The 26,947-nt window shown below is 33.6% G+C and overlaps 1 protein-coding gene across 3 annotated transcripts in view; it reads left to right on the top strand.

The window, feature by feature from the left end:
* NUF2 (NUF2 component of NDC80 kinetochore complex) overlaps positions 1 to 25,397 on the top strand; it is a 33,793-nt gene extending 8,396 nt beyond the window's left edge. For all 3 annotated transcript variants that reach the window (XM_050784883.1, XM_050784891.1, XM_050784882.1), the window contains 9 exons: positions 7,106 to 7,203; positions 8,374 to 8,447; positions 9,757 to 9,853; positions 10,737 to 10,799; positions 14,112 to 14,249; positions 16,041 to 16,181; positions 18,144 to 18,319; positions 19,276 to 19,411; positions 25,058 to 25,397. In XM_050784883.1, the coding sequence (XP_050640840.1) occupies positions 7,106 to 7,203; positions 8,374 to 8,447; positions 9,757 to 9,853; positions 10,737 to 10,799; positions 14,112 to 14,249; positions 16,041 to 16,181; positions 18,144 to 18,319; positions 19,276 to 19,411; positions 25,058 to 25,192 (1,058 nt within the window). In that variant the 3' untranslated portion in view covers positions 25,193 to 25,397. The remainder of the gene's footprint in view (positions 1 to 7,105; positions 7,204 to 8,373; positions 8,448 to 9,756; positions 9,854 to 10,736; positions 10,800 to 14,111; positions 14,250 to 16,040; positions 16,182 to 18,143; positions 18,320 to 19,275; positions 19,412 to 25,057) is intronic.
* The last annotated feature ends 1,550 nt before the right edge of the window (positions 25,398 to 26,947 follow it).

Genomic DNA, 26,947 nt, shown 5'->3' with positions numbered 1-26,947 from the left:
CCCTTTAGCACTAAGGATTTTTAGGGCAGTGGCAGTACTCTGTATGCTACTCTAATGGTAGATATATGTCATTATGCATGTGTCAAAACTCAGAATGTACAGTACCAGGAGTGAATTCTTTTTTTTTTTTTTTTTTTTTTTTTTTGAGACGGAGTCTCGCTCTGCCGCCCAGGCTGGAGTGCAGTGGCCGGATCTCAGCTCACTGCAAGCTCCGCCTCCCGGGTTCACGCCATTCTCCTGCCTCAGCCTCCCGAGTAGCTGGGACTACAGGCGCCCGCCACCGCGCCCGGCTAGTTTTTTGTATTTTTTTAGTAGAGACGGGGTTTCACCGTGTTAGCCAGGATGGTGTCGATCTCCCGACCTCGTGATCTGCCCGTCTTGGCCTCCCAAAGTGCTGGGATTACAGGCTTGAGCCACCGCGCCCGGCCACCAGGAGTGAATTCTAATGTGTACTGTGGATTTGGGGTGATAATGATGTGTCAGTGCAAGCATCAGTTGTAACAAATATACCACCCAGGTGAAGGAAGTTGGTGGAGAGGAGTTTGTACATGTGTGGGGACCCAAGGTATATGGGAACTATCTACTTCTTGTTCAGATTTACTTTGAACTTAAAACTCCTTTAAAAAGGGAAGTCTATTAAAAATTAATTGACTATATATTTATATGTGTCTATTTTTGAGCTTGCTATTCTACTGCATTGATCTGTATGTCTATCGTTATGTCAAGCAGTACTTTGATTACTTTAGCTTTATAGTAAGTCTTGAAATCAGTGTTATTTCTCTTTCTTCGTCTTTTTCAAGATTATTTTGGCTATTCTGGTCCTTTGCATCTCTGTATGTATTTTAGTATTTTCAGCTTGTCACTTTCTACTCTTCTTCCCCCTGAAAAAGCCATTTTGATTGAGATTACTTTGAGTGTATTGTTCATTTGGGGGATATTTGACAATTTAATAATATTGGGTCTTCTGATCCATATGCATGCTATATCTCTGCATTTATTAAGGCTGTTAAATTTCTCATAATGATGTTCTATAAATTTAAGAGTGCAGGCCTTGTATAATAAATTTTGTTAAATTTATGCCTAAATCAAATTTTTAATGGTTCTGTAAATTAAAATTTTCTGATTAGTTATTGTTAGTGTAGACAAATACAATTGATTTTTGTATATTGACTGTGCTAAAATCACTTATTATTTGAGTAGATTTTTTCTTTTTTGTAGATTCCTTAGGATTTTCCTTATTGACAATTCTCAATCTTTGTTTGAGAACAAAGTTTTTTCCTAATCAAGATGCCTTTATTTTTTTATTTATTTTTTTATTTTTTTTACTGGCTTGGACTTTTAGTATAATGTTGAATTGAAATGATGACAGCAGTCATCATTACCTTGTTCCTGATCATAGGGGGAAACCATTTAGTCTTTCATTATTAAGTATTAGTTGTAGGATTTTTCTTAGTTTTTTTTATCAGAACGTGCAACTTTTACTTTATTTCATGGAGAGTTTTTATCATGAAGGGTATTAAATGCCTTTGTGGCCTCTAGGGAGATAATCATGGGTTTTCTCTTTTTTAATCTACCAAATTACATTGTTTGATTTTTGAATATCAAGCCAACCTTGCATTCAGGATGTTCCCTGATTGGTTATGATATATTTTTAATATATTGCTAGATTTGATTTGCTAATATTTTATTAAGTGTTTTTGTCGTGTTAATGATGGATATTGTTCTGCAGTTTTCTTGCAATGTCACTGCAGTGACTGATCTGAATATCGGGATATACCAGTCTCATAGAATACATTTGGAAAGATTCCCTCTTCCGTTTTCGGGAATTGTTTTGTAAAATTTGTATTATTTATTTCTTTTTTGAATATTTGGCAGAATTTACTGGTGGATCCATCTTGGATTGGAGTTTTCTCTCTGGGATAAATTAAGAATTCAATTTCTTTAATAGGTTAAGGGCTATTCTGGTTGTTTATTGTCAAAACTCCTGAGTTAGCTTTGGTGATTTATATTTTTAAAGGAATTTTTAGGTTGGCAAATTTGTTAACATAAAAGTGTTCATTATATTCCCATATTATTTTAATGTCATTGTGGTAGGTAATAAAATCTTCCCTTTCATTTTTGTCATTAATAATTTGTTTCTTTATTCTTCTTTTTTTTTTTTCCTAACCAGTCTGGTTTTCAGCTTATCACTTTTCAAAGAATCACCTTTTGACTTAATTGACTTTTCTATATTCTACGTCTTTTTATTATTATTGAATTTTGAACTTATTGTTATTCTTTCTTCATGGTTATTTTGGGTTTCATTTACTCTTTTTTTTCTAGTTTTTTTTTTTAAGGCAGTAAGCCGAGTCCATTAATTAGATACCTTTCTTCTTTCCTAATGAGTGTGTATTGCTGTAAATTTACCTCTAGTGCTGCTTTAGCTGCATCCCCCAAACCTTGATATGTTGTATTTTCATTTTTATTAGGTTCAAGATATTTTCTAATTTCCCTTTTGATTTCTTTTTTTCATGTGTGGGTTATTTATAAGTGTGTTGTCTACTTTCCAAATATTTGGGGATTTTCCCACAATTTTTTCTGTTACTGATTTTTAAGTTATTTCTTTTGTGATCAGAGAATATACTTTGTATCATTTGAATCCATTTAGATGTATTCAGACTTATTTTATGACCCAGAATATGGTCTGTATTTGTTCACTATGGTGGTTGTAATAAATTACCACAAACTTGGTGACTTAAGATAACATACATTTATTCTCCTATAGTTCTAGTGGTCAGAAGTTCAAAACTGGTTTCACTGGGCCAAAACCAAGGTGTTACTAAGGTTGCACTCCTTCAGATGGCTCTAGGAGAGAATCAGTTTCTTTGCCTTTTCTAGCTTCTAGGGTTGCATTTCTCAGCTCATGACTTCTTTCTGTCTTTGAAGCCAGCAGTATAGCATATTTAAATCTCTTTCCACTTTCATGATCACATTGCTTTCTACTTTCTGTGTATAGTCCAATCTTTCTCTACTTTCCTCTTATAAGGACACTGTGATTGCATTTAGGGCCCACCTAGTTATTCTATAATAATTTTCTCACTTCAAGATCTTTAATTATACTTATAAAGCCACTTTGCAAATAAGGTAACATGCACAAATTCCAAGGAGTAGGACCTGAACATCTTTGGTTGCTATTATTCAGCCCACCACATGGTCTACCCTTGTAAAAGTTCCATGAGCACTGTTGTTGATGAGTGGAGTGTTTTAAACATGTTAATTGGGTCCAGTTGATTAATAGCGTTGTTCAAGCCTACTGGGTCCTTACAGACTTTTTTTTGCTGGTTGTTCCATTAAACTGTTGATAGATGTTAAAATCTTCAGCTATGATTGTGAGTTTGTCTGTTTTGTCTATTCTTTAAATTTTTGTTTTATGTACCTTGAAGCTCTAGTTTTAGAAGCACACACATTTACAATTGCTATATCCTCTTGATGACATCGTCTTTGCTCTGAAATATACTTGATTTGATATTACCATAGCTACTTCAGGTTTTCTTTTCATTAGTGTAACCATGCCATATCATCCTTGTAACTTGTGTCTTTATATTTAAAATGGGTTTCTCGTAGACAGCATATGGTTGGGTCTTTCTTTTTAAATTCAACATCACTATCGCTGTCTTTTAATCAGTCTTAGACCATTTACACTTAATGTTATTATTGATATGATTGGGCTTAAATCCACCTTTATACTATTTGTTTTCTCTTTGTCCTGTTCTTTAGTCCTGTTTTCTCCATTTCGTGCCTTATTTTGGTTTATTAAAATAAATTTTATTTTATATAATACTATATATGAAAAAGATATTCTACCTTGTCTGTTATTGGCTTATCAGCTATACGTCTTTTTCAAATGGTATTTGCTCCAAGTTTTAGTATATATGTATATATCTTTAACATGCCATTATCTATCTTCAAATATAGTATACCTTACAATAATATACTTTTATTTTCTCCACTACTGGTCTTTGTGCTATTGTGTCATAAATTTTACTTTTAAAGATATCATAAACCCCTTAATCGATATTAGATTTGTGTGAAACAGTTATCTTTTAAAGGATTTTCTATTTTGACAATTAAAAAATACACGTAGAGGGTACAAGTGCAGATTTCTTGCATACATATATTGTGTAGTAATGAAATCTCAGCTTTTAGTGCACCCATCGCTCAAGTAGTGAACATTGTACCAAATCAGTAGTTTTCCAGCCCTCATCCCTCTCCTGTCCTCCCACATTTTGGAGTCTCCAATGTCTGTTCTACTTTGTATGTCCATGTGTACCCATTGTTTAGTTCCTGCTTATAAGTGACAATGTGCAGTATTTGACTTTCTGTTTCTGAGTTATTTCACTTAGGATAGCCTCAAGTTCCAACCATATTGCTGCAAAAGACATTATTTCTTTAGTGGTTGAGTAGTATTCTGTGGTATATGCACACCACATTTTAAAAATCTAATCCTCCAATGATTGACACAGGTTCATTTTATATGTTTGCTATTATGAATAGTGCTATAATAAACATACAAGTGCATTCATTTTTTTGATATGATTTCTTTCTTAAAGAGGTTTTTTTATATGAGGAAAAATGTCTTTTATGTTATCTCACATTCTTTTAAGTACACCAAATTTCCATCTGGTATGATTTTTCTTACACATGAAGCATTTTATTTAACACTTCTTGTAGTGCTGTTAAAAAGCCTTTATTTCACTTTAATTTTTGAAAGGTATTTTTCTTGAGGCCAGGTGTAGTGACTCTCACCTGTAATCTTATCATTTTGAGAGGCCAAGGTGGGAGAATTGCTTGAGTCCAGGAGTTTGAGACCAGCCTGGGCAATATAGCAAAATCCTTTTTCTACAAAACAAACTTTAAAAATGAGCCAGGTGTGGTGATGGATACCTGTAATCCTAGCTATTCCAGCAGCTTAGATGGGAGAATAACTTGAGTCCAGGAATTTGAGACTGCAGGGAGCTATGCTATGATCATGCCACTGCATCCCAGCCTGAGCAATACAGTGAGACCCGCTTCTTTTTGAGAAGGAAAGAAAGAGAAATGGATAAATAAAAGGTATTTTTCTTAAGCACTCAGTGGATGTGAAAAGTCAAGTTTTTAATCCATAGTTGGTTATATCTGCAGATGCACAATGCACAGATATGGAGGGCTGACTGTACTATGCCATTTTTTGTGTGTTTGTTTTGTTTGTTTCTTCGGGTTTTTTTGTTTTTGTTTTTGAGACGGAGTCTCACTCTGTCACCAGGCTGGTGTGCAGTGGCACAGTCTCGGCTCACTGCAACCTCCACCTCCCAGGTTCAAGTGATCCTTCTGCCTCAGCCTCTCTAGTAGCTGGGACTACAGGTGCACATAACCACACCCAGCTAATTTTTGTAGTTTTAGTAGAGAAGGGGTTTCATCATGTTGGCCAGGATGGTCTCGATCTCTTGACCTCGTGATCCACTGGCCTCGGCCTCCCAAAGTACTAGGATTACAGGTGTGAGCCACCGCACCCGGCCACTGTGCCTGCTGTAAGGGACTGGTGCATTCACAGACTTGGGTTCTGTAGGCATCCTGGAACCAATATCCAGCAGATACTGAGGGACTACAATATAGAATTCTTAGTTGACAGTTTTTTCAGTGCTTTAAATATATTGCTCCATTGTCTTCTGACTTGCATTGTTTCTGATAAGTCTGTTGCTTTTCTTATCTTTGTTTCTCTCTCTATAATGTGTTTTGTTTTCCTCTGGCTGCTGCTAAGATTTTTTTTTTTGCCTTCTAAGTTAGTTATTAGCAGTTTGAATGTAATGTGACTTTTCGGTGTTTTTTGTTTGTTTGTTTGTTTTTCTGTTCTTTCTTCCCTCCCCCTCCATCTCTGCCCCCCATTTAGGTTTGTTCACTTCCTTGGATATGGTTATTGTTTTTATACAATTTGGAAAACATTCAACTATTCTGTAAGTTTTTTTGTCCCTTCTTTTTGTAGGATTCCAATTACACATTAGTTATGCTGCTTGATACTGTCTCTCAGCTCAGATATTGTATTCATTTTTTTCTCTCTGGCCTTTATTTTAGATGACTTCTATTATGTCTTCAATTTCATGAATCCTTTTATTTTAGGTCTAATCTGTTATTCCTATCAGTGTAATTTTTATTTCAGGTATTTTTCAACTCTTAATTCAGATCTTTTTAAAAATATCTTTCCTTTTATTTCTTCATATGGCTGATTATTTTCTCTGCCCCCTTTATTTATTTATAAAGACTGTTTTCACATTCTTATCTACTAAATCTATCATCTATTTATTTGTGTTATTTTTTAATATGTTTCTGTTGATTGATTATATTTTCTTATGGATCATGTTGTCCTTTTTGTTGGCATGTCTGGTTATTTTTAGCCCATGCCAGACATTGTGAATTTTACATTGTTAGTTGCTGGATTTTTTTTATTCCTTTAAATATTTTTGATTGTTTTCCTGGCCTCAGTAGTTTCTTCCTATTCATGAACTAATTAGTACTTAACTGAGAACTTGAGGGAATTCCTCTACAGATTTCCAGAACTCTTTCTATTTACAGTTTCCTCGTCTCAATACTCAGTTCCATGAATCCTAGTTGCTTTGGCTTCCCTAACTCTAAACTCTGTCTTCTTGATCCAGCAAGATTCACAAGTTTTATTTGTGTTCTCTTTCTCTGGAGTACAGCCTGAAAACTCTTCAGTCATAGGCTGGTGCAGTAATAGAGTTCACCTCATTTGTTTCTCTTAGAGATTGCTCTACTGTATTGCCTGTTGTCCAGCATCTAAAATTTGTTGCTTCATGTATTTTTATTTGTTTTTCTAGTTTTTTAATATGGGAGGGTAATTCTGGTTTCTGTTATTTCTTCATGACCAAAAGTGGTTTGCCTTTTTTTTTTTAAGTTATTAATACAAAGATAATTCTTACCTTTAAGTTTGAGCAGATTTTCTACACTTTATTATAACCTATACAGTTTTATTTTATATATTATGAGCAGAATATATAGTGGAAGAAGATGAATTTTCATTTTCATGTTATGTTAGTTCAAAGGTTTATTTAAAGAGTGTTGCTTTCTATTTTAGAAGCAAAACGGACGAGTCGGTTTTTAAGTGGCATTATCAACTTTATTCACTTCAGAGAAGCATGCCGTGAGACGTATATGGAATTTCTTTGGCAATATGTAAGATTTAAATATGTTTTGGGGTTACATGCCAGATCAGTAACATTATTTATGAACTTATAATCTGTTTTGAAATGATTGCCATAGATAGCAAATTGCTGTATTGCCTTTAGAATTGAATTCATTTTTATATTTCTGTAAACTTGCAGATTTTAGTTACTGGAAAGCATATCTCAGAATCGTATTTTCTTTGAAATTTGGTAACATTCTAGAGAGGCTGAGTTCTGCTTGTTTTAAAATCTTGTAGCTGAGGCTTGTTTTCCTTTATGAGGAAATGTTAGGGAATATTGATATGTTTACATTTTTTTCTTTGAAGTTTGCATAATGTAGCTTTTATTAAATAATGGACATATTTGAGGTTTATATTGCCTTTTAAATAATGGCATAATTGGACTGTTTGTGGTGGTGGTTATCATGGTTGCTCAGATTCAGTCCAAGGCAATCTCTTTAACAGACAGAAACTCATTTTCCTTTCATCAACAATTTAGAGAATTTGGGAAGATTATGAGTCATCTGTGTGATTTTTCCCATTTGTCTTCAGTAATGGGGTACCATACTCTTAGAAAAGCACCAGAGTAACTCCAAACACTTAGACCCTAGGCTCCAGCTTCACTGAGCTATATGGATCCATACTTCTTTGCACAAATCATGCTAAGCTTATACCTCCTAAACATCATATAATCTTCAAAGCTTACCACATTCATGTGCCAACATACACACACTCTCATAATTTTGCTTGGTTAAGTATCCACTATCTTTAAGACACACCTCAGACATCTATCACCTCTACGATGTCCTATCACCCTTCTTCCCAGCCATTACCCAAGTTGGGTTAGATGTCACTCTTGTTGGTTCCCATTATATTAAAAACAACAAGCTATTTTGTGGGTTTTTATTCTTGTATCTGGCTCCTCAAGGAGACTTAGCTACTTAAGTTCAAGGCCTATAAGTTAGTCTTCTTGAGAATTCTCAGTACTGAGCTCAGTGCCTATGATGAGAGCCCGACATTTGTGTTGAGTAAAGAAATTCCTAATTCATTTGTCATGAAGGCCTAACTCTATCTTAAATTTCTTATTTCTGATGGTTCAAACTATAGTATGAGTAAGCATTTTGGACACTCTGATTGTGTTGAAATGCACTAATATGAGATGATTAAAATTGCTTTAATAGAAATCCTCTGCGGACAAAATGCAACAGTTAAACGCTGCACACCAGGAGGCATTAATGAAACTGGAGAGACTTGAGTAAGTGGGAGATTTACAAGTAAAATAAATGCAATTTCAAAATGCAAAATGAATTGTAAGTAGTATTTTACAACCCTATAGTCCACCTTAAGTCTCTTTTATCTCCCTTAATAAATAGCAGGGTATTTGAGTTTGCCTTTTCTAAAAAAAAAGAAAAAAGAAAAACTAGTTTTTCTTCTAACTCTTAATTATGTAATACATCCTTTGGCTTTTTCTGTTGTTGATGTGTTAGCCTGATTTGTTTAAAGCCTTTAGCTTACTCTTCTAATTTGTGTCTGGAATATCATCTTATGTAAGTGAGCAGTAACTGCCTGGACTATGTTCCTTCAGATCAGTTGATTCCATCCAATGTTTACTCCTACAACAGAGTTTTTTGTCTATTTGTTTTGTTTTTGACTTATAGGTAATGTAGGGAAAAGAATCACTCAACAGTTGTGATTTCTTGGCCTTCCTCATATATATATTGATTTTGAGCAGGATTTTTGAAATCTTTTCTAATTTATAGAGATGTCTTTGAGGTTATCTATTTTAGGCGAGAGATTTTCTAACCTGCCCCTGGTTAAAATTGCCTTTACAGGCAGCAGTAAGCTGAAAAGACTGGGGACAGGCAGACATTAGACTGTAACAGGATAAAAGATACCACAAACTAAATCAAAAGAAGAATGACAAAGTGGAGAGAATATATGCAGCACATGCCACAAAGCCTTACAACTCTAATAACAAAACCCATGTAATATTCCTAATATACAAATATAATATACAAAACTATAAAGTAGCCCTATAAACTGATAGGAAAAAGTATAACTTAAAAAAAAAATAGACAAAGGCTTTAAACAGGGAGTTTATATAAAAACAGCTAATATATCAGGCAAAAACTAAATTTGAAAACATTCATATAGAAGAGACTTGAACACGTGTAAGTGTTGCAAGGAAGGACTAGTAGTGGAAGAATGGATGATACGGGAGTAAGAGATGTGAGGCGATGATAGCCAGTACAGAGGTAGAGAAATCAGCATTACCAGAAGGAATACAATATGCATTTTATTAGGAGTGAAGTTAGAAAGGGTAGGTATGTATGTGGATGGATCCATAGATGTGATAGTAGAAAACTGAAGGAGCTCATTTGATTTTTATTTTTTGCCTGTAGTAGAGGCCAGATCATTCATTTTAAATGGTTGCCACATGAAAGGGTGTAATTCAGAAACATAAAAGTAGACGATTTCTTCATCTAAGTTATTTGAGGACAGGTATTTCATTTTAGCCTTTCAAAACTGAAGGGCGGTATTTTAATCTATTTTGCTGTGTTAAGTTCTGTTCCAGTTGAAGAGCAAGAAGAGTTCAAGCAACTTTCAGATGGTATTCAGGAGCTACAACAATCACTAAATCAGGATTTTCATCAGAAAACGGTATCTGTTGTGGGGCACCTTAAACTTTAAAAAATAAAATTTGTTTGTAGATGTGGTGGGACATATAGTGGAGGTAACAGCACATTGCTTTCTCTATTACCAAAGAAATAGAATATATTTCTGTGCCTATTTGTGCCCCTTATAATGGATATATACTTCTCTCAACCATCTAGAACCATGATGGGTTTTGTTGGCAAAGTTTTTTGTTGTCTTATTGAATAGAATTTTTTAGGGTTTTCCTAGGTCTAGTTTTGCTGCTTCCAAACCATGTACTGTGGCGCCCTGGATACTGCAGTAAACTCTCAAGAATGCCTCAAAGTATCTGAAATTTTCAAGGGAACCACTGTAGTACTCAGCATCTGTCATATCCTTATTGAATTCAAGGAAGTTCACAGTTTCAATTTTTGGTCACATTCCTTTCATATCCTTGTGAAGCTGGGGTTTGGCATTTGCTGTGGTAAAAGCAAGTACAATGTAAAAATCACTGTGACACCGGAAATGAGAATTCTATAATCTGAAATATACGCTCCAAGGTACATGAATGTATGCAGTGCCCAGTAGGTACATACATCTAACTAGGAAGTACTCGAGGTTATTTAAAAACAAAATAAAAATTTTTTATTTCAACTTATATGTATTATTTTTCAAAGGGCTACAATGTTAGGACATAAATACTTAGGCCGTTATTTGGACTTAACTACTTAGTAAAGGAGCTCTTAGATATTTCTTTTGGCTTAGGAGCATCATGAACAGAGAAAGTTTAAAGAATATCTGATCTAACACATTTAACTCCTTTCTTACCTTAATTTTATGAGACAGCAGTGAGTGGCTAAATCTAAATGTTTTGAATCATTATAAAACATGTGTTTGCTTTTTCTCTTAGATAGTGCTGCAAGAGGGAAATTCCCAAAAGAAGTCAAATATTTCAGAGAAAACCAAGCGTTTGGTAAACATCTTTTCTTTTCACTAGCATTTAAAGTTTGAATATATTGTGTAGAGGAGTATTTTAGCTGTGTGTGTTATTATTGTCAAATGTTTCTCCCTTTTTTCCCTCAAAATGAAGCAATCTTTTTCAACTTAAATATAATAGATGACTATTGTTTTAAAAAATACCAAAACACAGAAATGTATGAAGAAAGTAAAAATCACCTGAAAGCTCACTATACAATCTGATGTATATCAAAGATTGTATTTGCTATGTATATGTAAATATACGTGTGTAATTTTACATAAATGATATTAGGCTCAATACGTCTTACCTGCTTTTTTCCCCATTTAGCAATATAACACAGGTATGAGTTTTAAATAGATCCTCATTATATTAATGCTTGCTTCTAGTTGTGCATTATATGTATGTGCTGTCTTGTAGATCCTTTTAATCCCCTACTGATAGACTTTCACATTGCTTCTAATTTTTTGCTATTAAACAGAAATATATGTATGTGTGTATCATATGCATACATATGTACATACATACATTTCTGCAACACGCTGCTTTTATTTAAAATAATTTTTTTTTGTTTAGGATTTTTGGGTCATAGGAAATACACATGTAAAATTGACCAATGCAGCCAAACTGATTTCTAGAAAGATACCAATTTATATTACTACCAGTAGAATAAGAGACTGTCCCTTTCCCTATACCCTTGCCAAAATTGGATGTTTTCAGGCTTTTAAAATCTTTGTTACTGTTATATTGAAAAAAAAAATTCTCATTTTATTTTTATTTATTTTATTTATTTATTTATTTGAGACAGAGTCTCACTCTGTCACCCAGGCTGGAGTGCAGTGGTGCGATCTTGACTCACCACAACCTCCACCTCCTGGGTTCAAGCAGCTCTGCCTCAGCCTTCTGACCAGCTGGGACTACAGGCGCGTGCCACCATGCCCAGCTAATTTTTGTATTTTTAGTATAGGCAGGGTTTCACCATATTATGCAGACTGCTCTCGAACTCTTGACCTCGTGATCTACCCTCCTTGGCCTCGCAAAGTGCTGGGATTACAGGCATGAGCCACCACGCCAGGCCAAAATAATCTCATTTTAATTTAATTGCTTTAATTCTAGTGATTTCGGCCATCTTGCTTAGTGATTTCTTGTAATTTCTTATTTTGTATGTTACTTGTTTGTGTACCTTGCTTATTTATTTATTTTATTTATTTATTTATTTATTTATTTTTTGAGATGGAGTCTCACTCTTTTGCCTAGGTTGGAGTGCAATGGCATGATCTCAGCTCACTGCAACCTCTGTCTCCCAGGTTCAAGGGATTCTCTTGCCTCAGCCTCCCAAGTAACTGGGATTACAGACATCTGCCACCACTGCCAACTAATTTTTTTGTATTTTTAGTAGAGACAGGGTTTTACCATGTTGGCCAGAGTGGTTTTGAACTCCTGACCTCAAGTGATCCACCCACCTCAGCCTCCGAAAGTGCTAGGATTACAGGTGTGAGCCACCGCACCTGGCCACTTATTTATTTTTCAATAAACTCCATGAATTAGGGATTTTAGCTCTCCATTTATTTGTCTGTCAAATTTATATATTTTTTGCCCATTAAAAGGTTTATGTTTTTATGTAATAAAATTTATAGATAAGGCCTTTGTGGTTTTTGGCTTTAATTATGTACATAGAAAGGACTGCCCTATTCATCAGATTATTTTTTAATACTATATTTTCTCATTGTACTTTTATAGTTTCCTTATTATTTTAGCATGTATTCTTTAGATCCTTGAGAAACTTACTGCGGTATTATATTTCCCTTATTTTTCTATCATTTTTTTAATTGGGAAATGCTTTCATCTAAGTAGTACTTACTATTGCTCAATTTTATTATTTACTTATTTCTGTCCCATTTAAATCCAAGTTAAAACAAACACTTTGTACTTATCAAGTTTAGACCTTTTATAAAGAGGAGAAAAGTGATGAAAGTTAACACTATTGTAAGGAAAATAACCTCTAATCTTGTAGCGCATTAAAAGAGAGTAGATAATGTGATTTGCAGAACTCTAAGAATAAAATAACAAAATATACAGAAATTACAGGAATACATTATATCGAACATGCAGTTTTGGCCTCTGAGTTAGCTGATCAAAAAAGAATCTTTTAAGTTAAAAATATTTAGACAAATTACACAACACAGTAATACATTCTTGTTATGAAATATTCTCTCTTTACATACACACACACACACGTATATATATGTATATATAGAGAGAGGAGTATACATATATATATATAGAGAGAGAGAGAGAGAAGGGTACGAAATGTGAAAGGTCTCCTCTCAGCCCATTTTACCTTGAGGTAATACTATTCCCTTCCTTTTTCCGACACCATATGTATACACATATAGAGGCACATAATCATGTGTCACTATTTTGTTCTGTTTTTATAGAAATGTATTTATGTCTTATATGTTGATCTGTGAATTGGTTCTTTCACTTAATATATCTGGAAAATCTTTCCTGTTAGTACATAGAGTCATCGAGGGTCCCCAGACAATGTAAATACAACTTATCAACAAATATCTGAGAAGAAAATTCATAGGAATTTTTTTGACATAATTTCAGACTTAAAACAACAAACTTTCAAGATAATTTCCAGCCACCCTTCACTTCGATTCTTTGAATAGTTACATTCATTTTTGAAATTCAGGAGAAGGGAATTTGTTTTCATTCAGCAAGCATGTAGTGAGCACCTTCTCAGTGCTATAACTTTATTTGGGTACTTGGAAAACCAAGATACATTTTCACAACTCCAATTTGCTCAGTCTTATGAAACACATATTAAGTACATAATTATAGAGTTGCATGTACAAATTGTACTATTTAAAGAAGAAACATAGAGAAAATGGGAGCAGGATTTTCAGGGATCAGTACACATTTAGCAGGTAGACAGGAGTGGGATAATGATATTCTAGGAGGACCCTACTGGTCAAAGAAAGATCACTTATACTTGTCTAAACATAAGATCAGAATTACCAGATTGTAGGGTGCAGTAGGGAACTGGTGGGAGATGAGACTAGACAGGATGAGAGTAAGTAAGAGCCATGTAATGAAAGGCTTTGAATGTCCTGCTAAGGAGGAGCTTGATCTTTGGCCTACAGACAAATGTGAGCAATTAAGTAGGTAAGTGATGTGTTCAGAATTTAATTTTACCCCCATTACAGAGAACATGGACCTAATTTCTTTGTTCTTTCCCATTATACTAGAATGGTAAATCACCAAGTTTATTATATATAATATATAAAAATGTTTTCTCAACAGAATGAACTAAAATTGTCAGTGGTTTCTTTGAAAGAAATACAAGAGAGTTTGAAAACAAAAATTGTGGATTCTCCAGAGAAGCTAAAAAATTATAAAGAAAAAATGAAAGATACGGTCCAGAAGCTTAAAAACGCCAGAGTGAGTTTTCTTTTTATTTTAATGCTTTTGTATCTTTAAAAAAAAAAAAAAAAAAGCAAATTCTTGTTTAATTATGTGTTATTTTTTGGATTTCTGAATTATCTATACTTCCTCTTAAACTTTTTTTGACCTTATTTCTTTGTAGCTTTTCTCTAGAGTGGATATGGGGAAACTAAATATAATTTCAAGACATATGTTCAATTATGCAACAAGCCTTTGCTCTGGGAGATCAAAACAGAAATGCTGGGTCGTGAGATTTAATTACTTTATTACAAGGGAGAAAAGTATTAAGTAATTTTACAAACAATTGTAATTATAAATTATAATATATACTATGACAAAGTATAAGGTATGCATGTGTGTGGATAGGGGTATATGAGAAATCTCTGTACCTTTTGATTAATTTTGCTGTGAATGTCTAACTGCTTGAAAAATTAAAATCTATTAATAGTATCAGAAAGAGGAAAGGAAGTATAGAGTGCTTTGAAATAATGTAATAAGGGGAGCCCAGTTTAGTATTGGGCTGGAAGTACAGGTGGAAGAGGGAAGGAAGAATGCTACCATTCTTCAGATGCTAGCATTAAAAAAAGATACTTTTCATTTTAAACATAGCAGTACCAAGGCCCAATTCATTGTGTATGGAAGAACATGAAAGGCAGAGGGAACAGCATATGTGAATTCTGTGAGGTAGTAGGGAGTAAGGTATGTTCAAGATTATGGGTTATGTAGGAGATGGATTGACGTGGTGCAATACAAACTTAGAAGTGGGCAGACAATTTACCATCTTTTGTGAAGCATTGTTTTTAAACTATTAATTTAAAAAACATATGTGGTTTGTCTTTGAATTTGTTATCCAATTCTTTCTTGAAAATTAAGATTATCACACAAGAATAGACAAAGATCACCAGAACAGAAATGAGAATCCAGAAATAGATTTGAGTATTAATGAGAAAAGGATGATTTATTTAAGAAACAGTTCTGGCTCAATTAGCTATTCATCTAGAAGAAAAGGGTGTTGGGCCTACACTTTGCTCTTTTACAAAAATAAATTTTATATGTATTAAAAATTTACCTTAAAAAATTTAAGTTTTACTGATTTTAGGAGAACATTTATATAATCTTGGACTAGGATAGATTTTTTAAATTAAGATTGGAAACAGAAAATCTTTAGAGAAAATTAGACATACTAGAACATAATTACAGTGCATATGACAGGTAGAGGGATTATATCCATGATTTGCAAAGATTACAAATTAGTAAGAAAAAGAAAAAAATAAGGTAGATCGAGGGGTAGGCTAGTGAGAATAAGGGAAGGAGTCTTTGTATTGTTACCATGGTTGTAGGAAATATATGTTCATTTTGTAATTTTAGATGAGGAGTTAATCTTTTTAAAAGAATTAACTGTAGTAGCCGTTATTATACAAATGAATAGGAAGATTATGAGTAATACGATTGATAGCCCAGGACTAATCAGAAATAGTTTGAATATTAGCAAAATAAACTATTTTAATATCATCATTAATAACTTTTGGAAAGTATTTCATCGAGTAATTTAGTAAAATTATGGCAATTTTCCTTTGTTTGAAGATACTTGGCAATTAAAAAACAATTATTTGTGCTTAAACACATGTCAATAATAGTGTTGTATTACTGACCTAGAAATTTAATTATTCCCTGCTCTTAAGTTTCAGTATTAAATGCAGAAATTATTTAAGAGCAAACAAATTGATATTACTGCAGCTTCATTAAGAAGAATATCAAACTGTGGTCTTTGTTTTTTGTCTTTCAAAGCAAGAAGTGGTGGAGAAATATGAAATCTATGGAGATTCAGTTGACTGCCTGCCTTCATGTCAGTTGGAAGTGCAGTTATATCAAAAGAAAATACAGGACCTTTCAGATAATAGGGAAAAATTAGCCAGTATCTTAAAGGAGGTTTGTATTGTATGGAATTTTTATGTCTTTGTTATATACAGTTTACTATAGTTCTTTGGATTTTGCTTTCACTTTTTGTTACTGTTTTCCTAAAGAAAAGCAGGGTCATTCTACAATATAATAGATGTGGAAGTGTATGCTATGAAAATGACACTTTTCTTTTTAAATATAGCAGTAGCAAGACCCAATTTTTAACCTTCAGATGAAATTAATAATAACTAACCCAATACATTGCTGTGTATATTTTGGAAAATAGTACAGTAGCTCCCCCTTATCCTCGGGATTCATTTCAAGACCCCCAGGGCATGCCTGAAACTGTGGATAGTAACAAACCCTATATATATGTTTTTTCCTATACATACATACCTATGATAAAGTTTAATTTAAAACTTAGGCACAGTAAGAGATTAATAATAATTACTAATAAAAGAGCATTTATAGCAATATACTGTAATAAAATTTACGTGAATGTGGTCTCTCTCTCAAAATATCTTATTGTACTAAACTCACCCTTCTTGTGATGATGTGAGATGATAAAATGCCTAGATAAATAATTGAAGTGAGATATTGCTAGGCTGCTGTTAACCTTCTGACCATACATCAGAGTGAGGATCATCTGCTTCATGTGATCCTAGATCCTCAAGGCACTATGATGTTGACAGTTGGATGTTGATGTCTAGAGAGCCAGTAGTGTGTACAGCATGAATCTGCTGTGCAAAGGGATGATTCACTTCCAGGGTCAGGGCTGGGCATGGTGGCTCAAGCCTGTAATCCCAGAACTTTGGAAGGCTGAGGAGGGAGGACCATTGAGACCAAGAGTTGGAGACCAGCTTGAACAACATAGCAAGATCCTATCTCTACAGAAAATTTAAAAAGTTAGCTAGCTATGATGGTATATGTCTGTAGTCCCAGCCACTTGGGAGTCTGAGGTGGGAGGATCACTTGAGCCCAGGAAGTCAAGACTACAGTGAGCTATGATCGTTCCGCTGCACTCCAGTCTGAGTGACAGAGTGAAGCCCCATCTCAAAAGCACACACACCCAGACATCCAGGGTGGGATGGAGTAGGATGGTGCAAGATTTAGTCACAGTACTCAGAACAGCACACAGTTTAAAACTGATGAATTGTTTATTTCTAATACTTTCCATTTAATATTTTTAGACCACAGTTGACCAGGGGTAACTGTAACCATGGAAAGTGAAGCCATGGATAAGGGGAACGAACTACTGTCATGGGATTTTAAATTTGTTCTACCAGTTGGAAATGATGTTAGCATCAGAAAGAAAGTTCCACCTTAGTGCCCAACACTGTATCTAGGACCTATGGAGAAATTTAAAGTTTATGACATAGTCCTCTGCCCTGAAGAAATGAGAGCTAATGGCAGTTTCTCAGGCTACAAGCTTGAAAATCCTTTTTTACTTCTTAACTTGATCATCTTCATCCAGACTGCGCCTCCAGGATAACTAACATTACATTTGATAAACAATTTCCTTTTTGAGATAAGTAGGGATTAGAAGGTGAGATTGCCCCAGGTATTCTTTCCCAACTACATAGTCCCCTCATCTGCCATCGAGTCACCCAAAAGAGATGTGTATCTACTGCTTTGAATTGTTTCTCACACCTACCCTTTTCCCTTTATTTTTACTACTTTAGTTCAGATCCTAACCCCCTCAACTCTAGTCTCTTAGCTAATCTTCTTAACATGTCTCCCTTTCAGTCTATGCTGATAGAATAACGTGATGAAAATACCTCTCTAGTTGTCATGTCCTTTCTCAGTATCTCTGGTGCCTCCCTGTTGTCTCTTCTGGTTCGTCTGCATTTTTCCGCCAGGCTTTCAGGCTTTAGAGTTTTATCTCTTTTAAAAATTGTGTTTAATTATAGTTCATCCTAGAAAATACTCTTTCATTTTATTTATAAATCCTCATTGGTTATGTTGACTTTAAATACTTCTTATAAAATACAGAGCCTGAACCTAGAGGACCAAATTGAGAGTGATGAGTCAGAACTGAAGAAATTGAAGACTGAAGAAAATTCGTTCAAAAGACTGATGATTGTGAAGAAGGAAAAACTTGCCACAGCACAATTCAAAATAAATAAGAAACATGAAGACGTTAAGCAATACAAACGCACAGTAATTGAGTATGAAGTTGTTTTCAATTTTAGTGTATTAGAAAGCGATTATGAAAAGCAAATACATTTTTCCCCCAGGATTTCAAAACCTCTGTTTTCAAAAAGAGTTTAAACAGTTTTATCTTTATTTCACCTTTAGTTGACTAAAACAGATGAGTTAATTATAAAACTTATACTGCTAGGTCTAGATATAGAGATGGCTTAGCTACTCTTTTCCTAGATGTATAGTTCCAATTCCTTTGCATCAGTGCACTTTAGAGATAGTGGTTTAGCTTGCATCAGAATGAACTAACTGGCCTATCTTATAGTCCAGCTGGTCTGTAGAGTTACAGCATTTGTGTTTTGAGAAAAAGTCTTATATTCAGGTAAGAAGTAATACTTTCCTAAGTATGCAAGTATGTTTTTAGCCAGTATGTTAGGGTCCTTTATTGGTGAAGTACCCATCAGTCGTAAGAATGTGTTTTTAAAATACCTGCCCCAGATATGTCTATGATGTCATTCCTTCAGTTCCTAAAAGGTATGTTAGCGATCATTGAGTGTTTCCTTCATACTGCCTCATGCAGATGAAAAAGGGCAGAACCTAAGGATTTTATATTTGTTGCCAAACTGCCTTGTAGAAAAGTTAAACTGATTCACACCTAAGTGTGTACAACTGGGGAAATGTAACTTAAAAAATCTTCATTTAAAAAATGTGTTTATTTATTTATTTACTCATTCACTGACCCACCAATGAGGAAAAAAAAATCTCATTAATATATTGAGAGAAATAATTCATGCTATGTTATGATGTGATTATAGCACCACTCTTTGGGGTTTTCGTGCCTTTGCTTTTATATCTTGAGAAGAGTTTTAGGTTTGTCAAACAAATACTGACACATGGTCACTTTGGAATCAAAACTAGAATTGTGTTTGCCTTTTTAGTTACTGAGGAGGATTAAATATTAGCTGTCTTGATTTTCTTTTAGGGATTGCAATAAAGTTCAAGAAAAAAGAGGTGCTGTCTATGAACGAGTAACCACAATTAATCAAGAAATCCAAAAAATTAAACTTGGAATTCAACAACTAAAAGATGCTGCTGAAAGGGAGAAACTGAAGTCCCAGGTGAATATGTGTTCAGAAGAAGTTAATTTCAGATAATCTCATATGTATTTGAGTTGTTAACTGAAACAAAACAGCTTACTTGGTCTCTGTGTGTAATGAGACTTTTAATGATACCTAAAATTATTTACTCTTTATTCTTGTTTTGAATATATTTACTGTAAAGCTTCATAAACAGTCCTAAGTTTAATGAGAACAGGCATCTTGTCTCCTACATTTTTATCTTTAAAAATGCTAGTACAATGCTAAACATAAAAGGTTTACCTGTTTCTATCCTTTTAACTGCCAGTGTCTCTAACAAGTAGTCTATTTCTGATATATTTATTATATATTTATTCTCTCCTTATCTTTTGAGTTTGATTTATATCTTCAAGAGTGTTCTACCAGAACAATAATTCAAACTGCTCTGCCAGAAACCACAAAAAATTGCTATTTATTATGCAAAATCCCTTAGCTTCTTTTTTTTTTCATTCTTTACCTTGTCTACATTGACAACTTACATACAGATTTCTAAAACCGCTGATACCTGATAAATATTTAAACATCTGCTGCCATTACTTTCTGCTATCCACACCCAATTTGTAAAAATTCTTAATACTAACAGAGCCACAATAGACAATTCCCTTATCTGTTCTCAGTACCTTATCCCTCAGAAAAATTGTGTTGTTAGCACTTGCACATGTGAGCATTATCTTAAGGCTATGTTAAAAGGAAGGAAAGAAAAGGGAATAGAGCAAGGAAAGGAAGAGGGAAACTGGATGTAAAAGAAATAAAATGATTGGGATTTCACTTCCATGGTCTTCCCAATACACTGGCCTGCTTTTTTCTGTTTTGTTTTTGTTTTTGTTTTTGTTTTGTATACTTCAACTACTTTTCTTTTTCCTGCCTCTTAACTTGATATTCACCAAGAGTCAGTCTGTCTAGTATGGCGATTAGAAAGACTTAGCAGATATTTAATCCTGCTTCTTAACCAAATCTAATCAACAAATATTTATATGTTATAACGTGGTCTAGGAACAGTTAGTGAACCAGTTACTAACAAATTAGTAACTAGTTACTAACTCAGATTCGAGGCATCTTTGTCTGTCAGTTATGAGATACCCATGCCTACCTTATATTACTTTGAGTTTTATGCCTGTATGTCTTGCCAGTTACATTTTCCATTTCTTAACAGTAGCAACTGTCTAATGTTAACCTTAGCATATCATGTCAAACCATTCCTAGAATGCTGCCTTATGTGTAGTATGCTTTCCATAAATATTTATAGAATTGAAAGGTCATCTAGCATGGTGTTTCTTAAAACTAGCTGTGTATTCGAATTCAGTGAGGAATTTTAAAATGAACAAATCCTCACCCAAACACATTGATTAGCATCTCCAGCAAGGGGGCCCATGAAATTGTGTTTTTTAATGTGGCATTTGAGAACCACTGATAGGCTTGGCTTAATTGTTCTCAGTGGTATAGAGTTTTCAATGGGTATGGTCACCCAAGCTGTTCTACTAGGGCAGCTTTAATTGTTAAAATTCTGTCTCTTATTTTGAGTTTAAAATATTTATTTCTGTACTCTGTAGTCAGCCCAGATCTTCTCTGTGGAGCAAATGTGTACCCTTTTCTGCTTAATAACCCTTCAGACATTTGAGGATAATGATCATGGTTTCTTTCAGCCTTCTCATATTCAGGATAATTAGTCCCAGTTTTCCACCATTCTTTATATAGCTTCATTTTCAGATTTATTACTGTCCTATTTATTGTCATCTCTATTTCCTAGTTGTCATTATTCTGCTTAAGATTTAGAACCCAGTGCTAAACACAATCTTCCAAAATAATGATGTGACCAACAAGACCCAAAGCACATTTTTAATAAAGCATAATATTGGGGTGGATTTTTAGCAGCAGCATCTTGCCTTTGACTCATATTGACCCTGTGATCAACTAAAGGACTCTGTCTTTTCCACATACAGTTCTGCCATGTTAAGAGTTTTTCACCATACTTTAGTGCAACTGTTACTGTTAATTCAGAATTTTACTATTTTAGGTTTTATTTTATTTTATTTATTTCAACCTAGATTTCAAAATGTCAAGGTTAGTTTAAATCTATCATTCCACCGTAACTATTTCTCATTGCTTAGTGTCACCTCAGATTTGATCTGCATGCATTTTTCTTCAAAATAAAAATGTTTACTAGAACAAGGTCCTTTGCTGCATTGCAATTTTTTCATCCTAGAGGCATAGAACTATTGAACAAAACTTTGGGTACAATTGTTCAACTTGCTAAGTTGTTCTTACCCACCTTGATTCAGGCTACATTGTGATATCTGTTACACAAATGAGAAGGTCTCTAAATACTTTGGTAAAATCAAATACTTTGTGTCAAAGGACTCTCCTTAGCTTACTTTATAATCATCCTTGAAAAAGAAAAAAGGATATATTATGATTGCCAAATTGTTCTTTGTGCAGTTCTGTTACATTTTGTGATCATCATAGTCTTTTTTCATTAAATGTTCTTTCCCATAGATAATTTATCTCTTCTAGTTTTAATTATTATCTTCATTTGGATAGCTTTCAAAAATCTATGTTTCTTGTTCTGGCCACTCACAACAAAAATAATATTTTAAAATTACATTCAACATTTTCTCACATCTGACCTCTTCTTCACTTTCTGTCTTTCCCTTTTCTTTTTCTCGCTTTTGCTCAACTTCTTCATAAATTTCTTTGTATTTCCTAATGGCATCATTTTCTATCACAAAACATTGAAATTTTGGACTTGCTTTAGATAATCCTGACATCCAGATAATCACCAAGTTAATTTCATGATTGCTTTTACATGGTGGTACTCTTCATACATGTACATAGCCCTTCATACATACAGCGCTCTTACTATTATACATCTATCACATAATTTTGTAGTAGTCATGGATTACAGCAACATTTGCCAAGTTTCTTTGATTTTAGATTCTTCTGCATCAAATATGCCTTGAATACTAAGTACTACCACATTTATCCTGCTAAAATATTATTCTCAATACTACACTTTCTTATTCAAAACAAGGACCATTTTCCTTCAGTTCCTTCATTCACCCAGTCAGTATTTCAACAAATGGCCAGTGTATCTGCTAGGTGTCAGGCTTCACACTTGATTCAGAGAGTAAGTTGTGAACAAGGCAGGAATGATTTCCACCTTAGGACTTTTAAAATTGTCTATCTAAGCTAATCATTTCCATTATTTAAGGCCCAGTAGAAATTATGTCTTCCACATAACTTTCTTTTATTTCTTTGAAGTATCTTTCTCTCCTCTCTCAAATACTATAGCACTCTTAGTCTATTTCAAATAATCTGGATCTGTGCTGTCCAGTGGACAGCTATTAGTAATATGTGGCTATTTACATTTACATTTAAATTAATTACAATGAAATAAAATAAAAAGTTTTTGTTCTTTATTTGCACTAGCTATATTTCAGGTGCTCAATATCCAGTCTGTTCTGGTTGTATGTTCATTTAGGAAAGAAAGCATAACTGGCGTCTTTCATTGTACTATTGTACTATTTACAGTGCTACTTATACAAAGTACCCAATAATATATTGGGTTAATTTATACATATGTGATAAATGGCTACACTGGCTATAAGACTCCATGGATAGTGTATAGTCTTAAATATTTCTGATTTGAAAAGTGAGATAGTTATCTAGACTGACACTGTCCAACAGAACTTTCTGCTGTAATGAGAATGTTCTTCTGTATTGCTCAATACTGTAGCCAGTAGGCATATGTGGCTGTTGAGTCCTTGACGTGTGGCTGGTGCAACTGAGGAACTGAATTTTTAATTTCATTTGATTAAGTTAAATTTTATTAAATTTAAGTAGCCACATATGTCTACTGGTTGCTATATTCGACAGCACAGAACTAGCCTTTGAGTTTAAAAATATTTAGCTTCAATGAGGCCATCACAGTAAGACTTATTATATGTGAATTAGGGTGGATTAATATTATAAAATTCCACTTGGATATAGAATTTAATTGAAAATGCTGAAATACATAGTATTTGTCAGGGATACGATCTGTCACCATTAAACATCTTGTGAGAGTTGGCTTAGAACTTCAGATGTTTTTGTCTCTGCGCCTGTGCCACTGGAATTGGGCCTTAATGTTTCATTCACTTGTGGCTCTACCAGCAGGATTTTGCTCCTCCTTGAGAGTGTTATTTGTTCTCAGAAGGAAAGTATTCCTTTGGGTATTTTGAAATGGTTGGTTCAGATACGTACAGATTGTATATCTTAATTTAGTCACACTTAGTTTTGATAGTTTCTCATAAGTAATATCTTTCTACCAAATTTATTCAGCTTTCTTTTTTGGAATGAATAAACATATACTCATATAGAACTAGAAAATTAAATTGATTTATAGCTGCTGAAAGTGCTTTTTTTTTTTTTATAATGGCATTCACACAAGCTAGCAACTAATTCACCTTATTTTTCCTACAAGATTTAAGAAATAAAGCCTTCAAAAATTTTGATTTATTTTCCTATTGGTTCATATTCTACCATAGTTGTAGTAATTTGATACCTGCTTAGATCTCAGAAATATAAACACACTCTTCTATTTTTGTGTTAGGATTTAATAACTATGTTTGGATTTTTGGAGAATGTTTAGTCTTAAGCATATATTTACATTCACTTAATCTGTAGTAATAGCTCTCAAACTTGCATAGGTGGCAGAGTTGCTGGAAATAGTGTTCTTTTTTGGAACACTGAATTTATACTATATCAAATTATAATCTATGTAATTTATTCAGATAGTATCTCTGCTAGAATTTAAACTAAGATAAATAGTAGCCAAAATTATAGGCTTAAGAAAAATTTAGTGGGAGAGACACTTAAAATTGAGAACATTGTATTCATATACTGCTTTTCTTCCCCCATTGGAAAAAGATGGCTATTTTATTTCAGTGGCAAAACACATCCTATAACCTTGTAAAATACCAATTTCTTGTGGTATTATGTATATTATAGTTTGAGAATTGTTTTGTCTAAGAAATAAATAATGAAAGGAGAATCAATATTATATTTGACAAGTATGAAATGGAAGAAAATGTGTACAGGCTAATTTGCTTCTTATTTAATCTATAAAAATTGTTTTTTTATTTTTTAAAATTCTTAGCACATCCATATAGGCTTGAACTATCTGATCAGTTTATTCAAACAACTCTAAAAGGTATTAATATATTTTTCAGTCTTATAGATTGCTTATTAAATCTGTTTGCATACCTTTTAAATGATAATCAGGGTCAAATGCAGAGAGTATAGTTATCTACAGTAATGTAGTTATTTTCCATGTTTAACATGGAAAGCTCTAAAGTAAATTTTTCCTTGATAATTATAAATATGTTTGTTCTTAATATATTATAATCCTAACCATTTGTCTCACGTCTCTCCTTTGTTCTTTAAGTAGCAAACTTTTTTGATGTGTTTGTACAGCTTATAGAATGAATTTTTAATAAAAGCAGACATGGACATGCACATTTGTATGTGTGTGCATAAGAGTTTAGGCTTTAAAATATTAATAAATATGAATAAACTTGGAATTCTTATAACTCATTTGTAGTTTAGGTTGTTGCATGGAATAATTATTATTCTGTTTCATTTTCTACCTAGGAAATATTTCTAAACTTGAAAACTGCTTTGGAGAAATACCACGACGGTATTGAAAAGGCAGCAGAGGACTCTTATGCTAAGATAGATGAGAAGACAGCTGAACTGAAGAGGAAGATGTTCAAAATGTCAACCTGATTAACAAAATTACATGTCTTTTTACAAATGGCTTGCCATCTTTCAATTTTCTATTTAGAAAGAATAGTTAAGTTGAAGCGAATGGAAGTAACAGAAGTACCAAAAAATGCTGGTTTCATCAGTTTTTATACACTCTCATAAGTAGTTAATAAGATGAATTTAATGTAGGCTTTTATTGATTTATAATTAAAATAACTTGTGCAGCCATTCATGTCTCTACTCTGCCCTTTGTTGTAAATAGTTTGAGTAAAACAAAACTAGTTACCTTTGAAATATATATATATATATATATATATATATATATATATGTTTTCTGTTACTGTAATGGCTGTTGTTTTGTTTATTGACATAGAGAGTTGTGGCATTATTGAGTCCAGACTGCCCTCAGCATTGTGGTTGAGATATCATTTGATTCTTACTTAAGCAATTTTTTTGCTTAAGTAGATATTTTTATTACTACATAGATAAAGTAATTATAAAGGTCCTAAAAGATCAGATAGCTGAAGCAAAATTTGAACTCTACTCTGTATGATATTGAAGTCTAGAATGTTTCAATGTACCACACTTTCCAAGGTAGTTAATTGAAAGAGAAAGTTTGAGTTTAGTAGTCAATTTCTTCATTGATGCGACTGGCATTTTTTTCAAGAAAAATGAGTTAATATGTGTAAAGTGACTAAAACAGTGCCTGGCACATGGTAAACACTCGATAGCTCTTATCTATTAGTATTTAAGGTCATGGAAGCTCTAGGTACTTTCCTTTGTCAGAGATAATAAAATGTTATTTTAGGGAGTGACCAGGCTTTCAATGAAAGGGAAAGCCCTGGAATGGAAGGAGCAGCAAAAACTGGGTGTGCGGGGAAGAACAGATGGGGATACAAAATTGAGCTATTGCCTTTTCCCTTCCTAGCTTCTCTTTAAATATTCATGAGTTTTCCTTCAGAGAAAGGGCTGCCTCTAAGGCAAGGTAACAGGTATAAACATCACCAAATATCTCTTGTATTTTAAAAAGTTTGACCCCTTGGACCTATCTCCACCTTTAACTACTGCACCTTTTTTCACAACCAGATTTCTAGAAAACCTAATCTATACTTGTGAATTAGTTTCATTCCTTGTTCATCACGGAAATGTTATTTCTATCCATGCTAATATTCTGAACTTTCTAAGGTCACCAAAAAATTCCTGGTTACCAAAATTTCATGCATACTTTAAGCTTTCCTCAAATTCTACCTATCCAGTGCTTTTTTCATTTTGTCTCAGTAACACCTCTCTGTTGGTTCTCTTAATTCCCTGTTAATTTTTCCACCCTAGAGCCTCATTCTGTTTTCACCTCTTGTGTTTCTGTTCTGTGTGCTTCCACCCTTGCCTCTCCTTATTGTAACCTCTATATTCCTCCTTGAAAATTTTTATCTATACTCACAGCTTCCAGCACAAGTTAAACACCTGTAAACTTAACTACATTTATGTTTCTTTTATCATATCTCCTGATTTTCAGACTTGCATATCCAATGGCCAGTAGGTGTATTTAACTTATTGGCATTCTGATGAAGCTTAATAATGGACCCTTTCAGAATAATGGGTTTAATGCATGATATAAAATACAGGATAAAAAGGGAAACCAATTAGATTCAAATATGATTATCAAATATTTAAAAACATATTATGGTTACTAGTATCACTAGCTACACTTGTGCCATGTTGGGAAAGGGACTCATCCACTTTCTTATGCTACTACACCTCACTCCCTTATATCCATTT

This window comes from Macaca thibetana, chromosome 1 (genome assembly GCF_024542745.1).
Source record: "Macaca thibetana thibetana isolate TM-01 chromosome 1, ASM2454274v1, whole genome shotgun sequence".
Lineage (NCBI taxonomy): Eukaryota > Metazoa > Chordata > Mammalia > Primates > Cercopithecidae > Macaca > Macaca thibetana.
This window is presented reverse-complemented; position numbering and strand designations above follow the sequence as displayed.